At 44.3% G+C, this 10,322-nt stretch overlaps 2 protein-coding genes across 2 annotated transcripts in view; one reads left to right on the plus strand and one right to left on the minus strand.

The window, feature by feature from the left end:
* Nucleotides 1-4,104, plus strand: part of ERCC6L (ERCC excision repair 6 like, spindle assembly checkpoint helicase) — a 4,668-nt gene extending 564 nt beyond the window's left edge. The window contains exon 2 of the mRNA XM_019521160.1: nucleotides 56-4,104. Coding sequence (XP_019376705.1) covers nucleotides 56-3,803 — 3,748 coding nt within the window. The 3' untranslated portion in view covers nucleotides 3,804-4,104. The remainder of the gene's footprint in view (nucleotides 1-55) is intronic.
* A 2,186-nt stretch (nucleotides 4,105-6,290) lies between these two features.
* The window catches only part of PIN4 (peptidylprolyl cis/trans isomerase, NIMA-interacting 4), a 6,021-nt gene continuing 1,989 nt past the window's right edge, over nucleotides 6,291-10,322 (minus strand). The window contains exons 2-3 of the mRNA XM_019521001.1: nucleotides 10,132-10,251; nucleotides 6,291-8,187 (exon numbers count right to left, since the gene is read on the minus strand). Of these exons, the coding sequence (XP_019376546.1) occupies nucleotides 8,029-8,187; nucleotides 10,132-10,251 (279 nt within the window). The 3' untranslated portion in view covers nucleotides 6,291-8,028. The remainder of the gene's footprint in view (nucleotides 8,188-10,131; nucleotides 10,252-10,322) is intronic.

The raw sequence follows: 10,322 nt of genomic DNA on the forward strand, positions 1-10,322 counted from the left end.
CGGGCCGGGCCGGGTCGGGTCGGGCCGCCCTGCTGAGACCGTCTGTGTGCGGCAGGTTGGTGAGTCGAGCCAAGGAGGAGGCGCGCGGCGGGAACCTGGAGGCCTCCCTGAAGCTTTTCAGCTCTGCCCATGAGCTGCACCCCAGCGACAGGCTGCGGGGCCGGATACAGAGGCTGCAGGAGGCGCTGGCAGAGCTGGCGCTGGCCCCCGCACAGGAACCGGAGGAGGAGGAGCGGTTTGTGGATGTGTGCGGCAGCGGCCTCATGCTGTTTGGGGAGCTGCACGACAAGCTGTTTGAGCACCAGCGCCAGGGTGTGGCCTTCCTCTACCGCCTGTACCGTGAGGGCCGGCGGGGGGGTATCCTGGCTGACGACATGGGCCTGGGCAAAACCATTCAGATCATTGCTTTGCTTTCTGGTATGTTTGACTCTGAGCTCATCCAGTTTGTGCTGCTGGTGGTGCCCACCACCCTGATCAGCAGTTGGCTGAAGGAGTTTGCCAGGTGGACTCCAGGGATGAGGGTGAAAGAGTTTCACGGAGTCAGCAAGACAGAGCAGATCAGAAACTTGGAGAGAATCCGGAGAAAGACGGGTGTCCTCATTACCACCTACAAGATGCTGATTAACAACTGGCAGCAGCTGTGTACGGCTGACAACAGCCTGGTCTGGGACTACGTGATTCTTGACGAAGCACATAAGATTAAGACCCCATCTACTAAAACCACAAAATGTGTTCACCTTATTCCTGCCAAAAATCGCATCCTCCTCACAGGGACGCCAGTCCAAAATAATCTGCGTGAGATGTGGTCTCTCTTTGATTTTGCATGTCAGGGCTCTCTCCTAGGAACAGCAAAGACCTTTAAAATGGAATATGAGAATCCTATCACAAGAGCAAGGGAGAAGGATGCGACGCCGGGAGAAAGAGCTCTTGGACTTAAAATATCTGAAAATCTAATGTCCCTTATAAAACCATATTTTCTCCGGAGGACTAAAGAAGAGTTGCAGAAGAAACACAAGTCTGACCAACAAGAAATACATTTTCCTGAACAGAAAAGTGAGAACATGGCTCCTGTAATGCCCTCTCTCTCCAGGAAAAATGATTTCGTTGTATGGGTGTATTTGGCACCAGTGCAGGAAGAAATATATAGGAACTTTCTCTCTTTGGATCAACTGAAGGAACTATTATTGACAACCCGGTCACCCTTATCTGAGCTGACAGTGTTAAAGAAGCTATGTGATCATCCTAGGCTATTGCCTGCACGAGCATGTAGTCAGCTTGGGTTAGGAGACCATTATTCTGAGCAGGATGATGAGAATGAAGAAGGCATGTTTTCAGGAGGTAATAAAATTAATCATGTTTCCACTGAGGCTCTGATCCAAGAGTCTGGGAAATTGGTGTTCCTCATAGGGCTCTTGGAAAGACTGCGAAAGGAGGGGCACAGAACACTGGTATTTTCCCAATCAAGAAAAATGCTGGATATCATAGAGTGTATTTTAACTCGAAAGCATTTCAAGATCATGCGCCTTGATGGGAAGGTATCCCATGTAGCAGAACGGGAGAAAAGGATTAGCATGTTTCAAAGTAATAAAGACTATTCTGTTTTTTTACTTACCACCCAAGTAGGTGGTGTTGGCATAACCTTAACAGCAGCAAACAGAGTGGTGATCTTTGATCCCAGTTGGAATCCAGCTACAGATGCCCAAGCTGTGGACAGAGTTTACAGGATTGGACAAAAAGAAAATGTAGTAATCTACAGGTTGATTACTTGCAGCACTGTAGAAGAGAAAATATATAGGCGGCAAGTTTTCAAGGACTCTTTAATAAGACAAACTACTGGTGACACAAAGAACCCTTTTAGATATTTCACTAAACAGGAGTTAAGGGAACTTTTTACATTGGAAAATACCAGAATCTCTGCAACACAGGTTCAACTACAGTCCTTGCATGCCAACCAGAGAAAGAGTGACTTGAACCTGGATGAACATATTGCTTATCTGTACTCCCTAGAAATATTTGGTATTTCAGATCATGACTTGATGTATACACAAGAGACAGCTCATGAAGAGCAGGCTGAGAATCAAGAAGCTTATCAGTATATTCAGGAAAGAGTACAAAAAGCTCAAGAGCTGGTCCAGTCAGAATCTCAGCTCAAAGACCGAATAGGGAGACTTGAAACCAATATTGAAAACGCATGGTCAAGACTACCAGAACTTTCTTCCAAACCACAAAAAAATTCACCAGAGTTGAACAACAAAAATTGCTTCATACCACCACCAGTATTAGTTGAACCTGCAGATCATATTGATCTTACAGAAGATGAAGCTGCTAATAAATCTAGAAGGACAAGTTGGGCTACTGAAGACTTGAGTGAAGATAAACTGGCACAGGAGGTATCTAGTATAGTTATTAATGAGGTGCTTACTAGCAGTAAAGTAGTGGAACAATCATGTGTGCAAGAATCATCTGAACAAAAATTTGATCCAAGTTTTGTATCATATCTTGCTGACAAAGAAAGTGCTAGTTTTAAATCAAGAGAATGTTTTTCTACTTCACTTATAAACTTAGACTGCTTAAATGATGTTCAAATGACATCTTCATTACACTCACAGCAGTCATTAAATGAATCGGTCTTTGACTGTAAAAAAGAGAGAGAGAGAGAAAAGTCTCTTGATCTTCTTGCTGACAGGAGTGAAACTCCTAAGCTAGTTCTTGGTATGGCATCTGATAGTGTTTTGGTTGCCAGTGCAGAACCCCCTTATAGACTCCAGCAATCTCATGTAAGTGAAATCAGTTTGCAGGATATATCTGTTGCATCTTCCCAGTATCAGGCTGACTTTAATCTTGTTCTGGAAGAGTCTGAACATGGACAGCAAAATGCTTCAGGAGAAGAAATGCCAGACAACACAGAAAATACAGGCTCTCAATACGAAGTAAAAAGCAGTAACAATTTTGTAACAAATTTTCAAGAAAAAGAATGTTATAGTGGCACTTCCTGTAATATAACTGAAGACAATCTCAATTATTCTCTGTCGGGGGGTGAAGCTTCTGTAGAAAGTGATAATATCATTGCTGTTGTCAAGAAGAAGCATGCTAGGAAGCTGTCTTCTGGGAGTGAGGACGAAAATAATTCCGTTGAAATACTGGATGAAAATATGCCTCCAAACACACACAGTCCCATAAACAGCTTTTTATGTTCCTCTCAAGTAATCGGTGCATCTACTCCTAAATGTGGGGTATCTTTAGCAGATGCTTTGTTTTCCCCAAGAATTACTGGTAGTGGGAACAAGTCTACAGCTTCTAAAGGATCCCTTCTCAACATGGTGCTAGATCAGGTGGAAGATGTTGAAGAAACTATGGGAACTAGCGATGATGCAGAGGATTCTGATGAAAAAGAAGGGTATGTGTTGGGAGAAGCTGAAGAGCACAGCACACAGTCTTTGGAAATGGAAGATGAACCTGCAGGGGAAATGCTCAATACAGAGGATAGCATTGACTATTTGGATGATAGAGAGGAAGAATCACAAGAGGAATCTACAGATGACCCTGAACTTCTGTCTGGTGAGCAAATGGACTGCTTCTCACATGGAAGTGCATCCCAGAAAGAGAAGATTCAGAGTAAACTGAATGTCCTTTCTGCCTCAGACAATTATGATACCCTAGTAGAATGTGGAAAGAAACTAAAAGAAGACGGAAAACTACAGGATGCACTGAACTGTTTTCTGCAAGCTCTTGACATAAAAAAAGGAGATCTTGAACTCATGGTCACCACTTTAAATCTGTATAAACAGCTCTCACAGAAATGAGATTTTAATTGTACCTTTTAATTAATTAGTTCTTAAAACAAGCTCTTAAAATCTGAGTGTATATCCATTCTGCAACTTTATTTTCAAATTGTTCCAATTCCTTTCCACCACTATCTAATTGGCTCCCTTTCCCACTTCCTTTTTTTCCTTCCCAGACATTTAAGCAGCTATTTAAAATGAAGGGGAGCTTGTGATAGCTGACTCTTCAAAAGACTGTTTAAAGGGGGAGGGAATGACATTCTCTCCCTTCCTGTGTAAATATGCTGAAAAATAAAACTAACTTGAATCTCTGGGCTTCAGACTTTTTTGTCTTCAAGCTTTTGCGTGGGCATCTTATTTTCCGTTCATTTGGGCTCAAGGGGACTTCTTACTCATGGGGAAAATGTTTGGTGCTGGAAATATGTGGCAGCTGTTCTGTTGTTAGCCTATACACTTGCACTCATTTCAGAGCCCTTGAACTAGCATATTAAGTAATCCATCCTTTCTATATCTAGATTCCTTTGTGGCTTTGCTTAAGCATGGTAGCTAGTCCCAAGATTAGAATTCACATGATCAATTAGATGCCCAAACTTCTGTGTCTGAATGGAATTCATAACACCTAGTGTGGTGGAGGGGTGAAGAGGCAGCCAAGAGAACTGCTTAGGGAGAGGGATGCTGAATTCCTGGATCTGGTTACCTGCTGCCCATGAGTTGAGCCACCAATGTGAAACTGGGGTTCATAGTCCCAATCCCCCTCCTACATTTCAATGTCTAAACTATTCCTTTGGATGGGGATGATTTTGTTCACTTTTCTAAAACTGTGACTAGAGAATGAAGTGGTGCTGCCTACATAGCTTCGTATAATGCCTAACACTTAAGAGTGGTTGTCCAGGAAATGGCAGGCTTGAGCTCAAGGTCATCCAGAGCCTGATGAGGTTCTAATTTGCGTCCCTCTCATCTCCAAGGAGAGTGCTCATCCATACAACTAGCTGGAATGAGAGCACTTCTCTCTCCAGTTAAAACTGAGCTACAATGCAAAAAAAGGAATGGTAGAGAGTGAGCCTGTCACCCACTGAGGGAGAGTATTTCCTGCCTGGGGGTAGAGGGGGTTCTTTGTTCTAGTCCAACAACATTTATGCATTCTATGCAGTGAGGCTAATGCAAATTAGATTAGTTATGCTGGGAGCAGGGACTAAAGTGGCCAGGATTGTAGGCTAGAGTCAGATTCCTTCTCACTTCCTCTCTCTGGCCCCATGAATTTTGCCTGCTTTTTCATACTGTGGACCAGGTTCACTAGGAGGGATGGTGAGTGCTCTCAAACCCAGTCTAGCTGATTAGTGCAGTGGTTTTTTATATATATATTTCTTCATTTGTGGGCTCCTAAATTTCAAATGGAGATGCAGACCACTTTGAATTGTAAGTATGGGTATTCACTTTTTTTTACTGTAGCCATTTCACAGATCCCTTGCACAGTCTGCAGACCATAGGTTGAAAATCATTGCTATGACGCTATGTTGGTGAGGCCACTCTGCTGTGAAATGGGAATTGTGGATTTGACCCCCCTGCCCCTCCTTAGCTGAGTTCAGGCTTTCCATTTGGTGGGCAAGTATTCTAACTACAGTGCAATTAAAAGGTGCCACTGTCTCATCTTCTGGCTGTATTTCTGAGTGGAAGTGGTTGTGCTTTACGTTGAATCAATATAGTTGGTGTGCTAAGTGTGTTCTGGATCAGACCTATGTATCCCTGACAGTTCTTCCAAGTAGCTGTCTGAAAGATACCCATTGAGCCAGTCTGCCTATTTTGAAGCACACAACAAAGTCTCGAGTACTGCCTGATAAGATATCGTGCCATGGCTTTTCATGTATCAGATGGATCTCTCAGAATGCAGACTACTCTCTCTCTTGCTTCCAGTTCACAATGTTGAGAGCAATGCTGATAGTATACTTGGCTCATTGTTCCCCTATGGAGGTTTGGGAAGAGAGAACCAAAATGGCTGCAAACTTTCACTTATTTTGCCACTCGTAATCTGGAAAGACTGTGTCCATTCCATTTGACATCTCATGTTTAGATACCCAAGTTCTCTATTTATTTGAAAAGAAAACCAGTTAACTAAACTCTTTTATTTGTCTTGCTTGAGCTCAGCATCTCTTCTGACCAATAAAGTATCTAAAACTTAAACTGAGCAAGGGAAGGCATACAGAAATAAATGCTAGTTTAGAGTCAAAGACAGAAAGCGCATAAAAAAAGTTGTTGCTACCATCTTCTCTTGCATATAATACACGCATCTTGTTTTGGGGAAGGCAGACCAAAAAAACCTATTTTTCCAAAGTTACGGCTGCGTAGAGCAAGGACGGAACCTAACTTTCAGCTTAATCTACCTCCCATTCCTGCTTAACCAAAAGCTGATAATGCTAGCTACTGCTGAAAACTGGTCTCCATGAGTGGATCTACAATTTTGAAAAGAGCAGAAAAAACAGCCTGCAAGACTATGAAATAAGAGAGCGAGCAGGAGTAGCTGCAAGACAATAAAATTGCCTGAAGGAAGGTTAGCTTGATTAGTGCAACATCAAGACCATTAAAAAAGGGAGAGGTGATTGTTGTTTGCATCACAGTTGCTAAAAGGAAGCCATTAAATCATCTGACTCCCTCGGTTGCCTGAATAGAAATGCCATGTCTGCTGCAAGCAGGAATCAAAATGGTGTGCTTCTATTCTTGGCAAAAAAAATCAGTTCCCCCACTTAAACCACTCCAATTGGGGTGAGGGAGGTTTGGGTAGAAAGGTTTATGTGGTATAAAAGGACTGCATTACTCAGGGAGCCCAAGATCATGCATTACATCCAATTTTAAGTTAAAATGGAAGCTTTGTGAGGCACACTTGAATACAGGCACAGCTATGGATTGACTGTAATGGGGGAAGGAGCTAGTCCGTGTTAGAGCAAAGAGCCTAGCTTGGTGTAAAGCTTGCCCTACAACAAACTGCAGCTCTCAATAACTGCTGCCTGTTCTGTATAGGCAGCTACAAAGGGCCCCACACACATCCCATTCCTCTAAGTGCTGAGGCCTTTCCTCGGAATTAATAAGACTCTGCCATTTGGTACCTAGCTTTTATTGATGTTTTGAAATGTTTAGATGTGGTTTCCAAAGGTATTGCCTAACTGACCAGTTGCCACCGAGGTGAATGAAAGGCATCATGATTGCTGTTTCCAGGCATTGTCAGTCAGAGGCTATCTAAGATAAACCTGCAAACTCTTATACCTGAGGTGTTACAACTCCTGTTAACACAAGTCATTAGACCGCCAATTGGAACACCTCTATGTCATGCGTATAAGGACCAATGCTTTTAGCTTCACCAGTTTTACCCAACTCCCTTACTAGAAGGACATTTTCCAAGAAAACCTTGCTGTTTGTTTGCTGGCAGCTACTCCCAACTGGCAAGAGAACCTGCAACAGCTTCAGCAATGGCATAGGCTCCTTAGAAACCAGCACCTTTACCTCTTAACTCACTATGTAACCTTCTGTTATCTTATGGAGAACAGAGTAGGAGCTGCAGAAAGGCTCCTTTTTAACTCCCTCCATATGCAAGGAGGTGTTATTGGCATGTTCTGCCATTTAACATCTCCCCTCAGAAGAAATGTCTCATAATGAATATCCCATGTGCTATTCAATGCGGATGAAAGTCCCTTTGTTTCAAGGTCAATGCAACTGTGTTTTTCTCCATCTGTTTAATTAGCTTAGCTGGGATGGTTTAGACAGGAATAAGTCTGCCCTGAACAGAGGGTTAGACTATATGAAGTCCTGAGGTCCCTTCCATTCCAGCACTATTTTCTGTTGTTAACTATTCTTCTAAAATAATTTTGTTCTAGACTGATTGTGTTGCACTTTGGGAACCCAATACCTTGCAGGAAATTGGAACTTCTGGTCCTCTGCACCCAAATGGACCTGTGATCCATTCCTGCCCTCCCACAGGGCAGGAATCTCATGTCTAAGCAGAGTTCAACAATTACCTAAAGACCTTCACCTGACCTTTTATCTAGAATGTGCTGTTGGGTCCTATCCCTGCTAACACTATGACCTGTTATTTGAGGTGAAACTGTAAAAAAAAAAAAGTAGTTTAAATAGACTCTCCCACCATGTGTAAATATATATGTTGCCTGTTCCCAAGGCTGGGCAAGACTAATTCACCTGGAAAGTTCCTGTTCAGTGTCTAAACCAGTAGGTTTCAAAACTGTTCAGTGCTTTGCATGATTTATTTTCTCCCTTCAACCATGATGATATGGTATCCAAATTTTGTTTTGACAGGAGGGTCTGTGTACATAGGTTTGTCCATACTGCTGACTGGCAAGGCAAATGCTGCTTCCTGGAAAGGCCCCACCATGGAGCCTCTTGTCATCCAACCCAAGTCTCCCTAAAAAAGAGAATCAAGATGTCAAAGTTAAAGAATCTAATTTCAAAACCTACCAACAGAGCTGCAGTGTAGACAGCAGGTATCCTTCTCCCCCTCCACTTCCTCAGACAGGCCCTTCTGTTTAGTGTTTGCAACTTCAAACTCAGCTGCTGTTCATCACTGCAGCAAAGTGAATGAAATATGGGGATGATGTGCTGGGGCAGGTGTGGCCAACCTGTGGCATGTGTGCCACAAGTGGTATGGGCAGCCTTTGTGCAGGACATAGCAGACCAGGGAGGGAGCAAGGAACATGGCAGCAGAGGAACAGAAAGTGGGGTAACAAATCAGACACGGAAAAGGCACTTGGGGGTGGGGCTTAGTTTAGCTTGGATTAGCCTGCCAAAAAGGTTGGCCCCCCACTATGCTAGGGAAACTATCTTACCCTATTTTTCATATCAAGAAAGAACTGGGTGTAAATCAATTCTCACCTTCCCTTCCCCTCTAACAGTACACAACTGCTCCTTTGAAAGCAACTGCCCTCTTGCAATGGAGATGGTTAGTTCCAGAGCAGAGTTACGCACCATTTGAATGAATAATAGGCCTTTCCAAGGGCTCCTAAGGAATACTTCCCTCCCAACAGCAACAGGTCTGCTACAGCAAGCTCACCCAAAACACAGCCCCAACAGTAATGGCAAAGTTCTCAACCTTTTTAGACTAAAGGCTGCCTCTGTAACTGTTCTGCATTTAATGGCACCCTATTTCAAAAAAGAAATGTATTTATTATAGTGTGTAAATGGTTGCATACATATATCTGGCATCCATTATGTCAGCTGTAGACATAGCCATGGAGAGAGACAGCCCCTGCCCTAACACACTGCAAGAACAGAAGGCAGCAGGTACCTCCTTCACCAGACCTGCCTGGGGGCTCAAGATTTGACCTCGAGGGTACCATGGGATTCTTAAGTGATGGGAAGATGGCACAGGCAAAGTGAAGGCTGCTCTGGCAGCAAGCAAGGAAATGGGATTCATGTGGCCTCAGCCAGTGCTTGCTGCTCTGGAGGTGTCCAAACTCTGTTTCCCAATGGTCCTTGCCTACCCGGCAGCCCACAACACCCTGGAAGAAGGTTGGAGCCCAGCCCCCAGTCTGGAGCAGCACCATTTTCCCCAGTTGAGCCCAGAAGCTTTATGCCTTTCTTTTCAAGCCCTCCACAACATCCAAGCTGCTTGCTGCCTCCTCAGCTCCTGATGTGCCCAGTATTACTTTTACAGTATGCTGTCCAACTTTCCAGAGACCTCACTAGTAGGGTTTGTACCCTGGGACAGTTTGTCAAACCTAGTGTGCATCTAACTCCCCCCATGGGTCCCCCTCCACCAGCTGTGGTGCAGTTGGCCCCAGCGTGTTCTCCTCTGCCCTGCTTTATGCCTTTCTTTTCAAGCCCTCCACAACATCCAAGGTGCTTGCTGCCTCCTCAGCTCCTGATGTGCCCAGTATTACTTTTACAGTCCCTATTACAGCTATTGCTTACCCTTGCTACAGGTTCCCTTAGACAACAGCAGTGGTTAGTGAGCTACATGGAGCAAACAGAAGGTAGAAGGCGAGGCACAAGAGTATCTACCAGGTTTGGGAAATGCTGGTCCTGGGCACAAGTAGCCAGAGGGAACCTGGGAGGCACCTCCACCTATTCAGCACCTGGGCCTTGTGCCCTCCTATTCCTCCCAGTTATGCCACTGGGACCTTCAGGCAGGCTGGGCTTCACTAACATGCCCTCCTTCTTCCACAGCTGTTTCCCAGTGCAGCCCTGCACAGCATTTCATGCAAACAGACTCCCACGGCACTCCCACCTGACTGCAGTGGTACAGCACCCTTGAAAAGGTCTCACAGCACCCTGACTGAGAACCCCTGCACTAAACCTTGCTGTCTCTCTATTATTAGGCAGGCAACCTAAGAGTGCTGTCAATATATACCCCTTGTCTGGCTTTATCTTCACTGAATTGTGAAGCTACATCACTGAAACGCACTCCAGACTTCAGCTTCTCCATGGCACCCATAATTTTGCTGTGCTTTTCACACAGAATGTGCCTGACCTAAAATACAAAAACAAGAGGAAAATTACATTGGGGGGGGGGGGGGGGGGAAAGGTCTTTTCCTTTTTGTC

The sequence above is a fragment of the Gavialis gangeticus genome, unplaced genomic scaffold (assembly GCF_001723915.1).
Source record: "Gavialis gangeticus isolate Ggan-Ray unplaced genomic scaffold, GavGan_comp1, whole genome shotgun sequence".
In the NCBI taxonomy this organism is placed as follows: domain Eukaryota; kingdom Metazoa; phylum Chordata; order Crocodylia; family Gavialidae; genus Gavialis; species Gavialis gangeticus.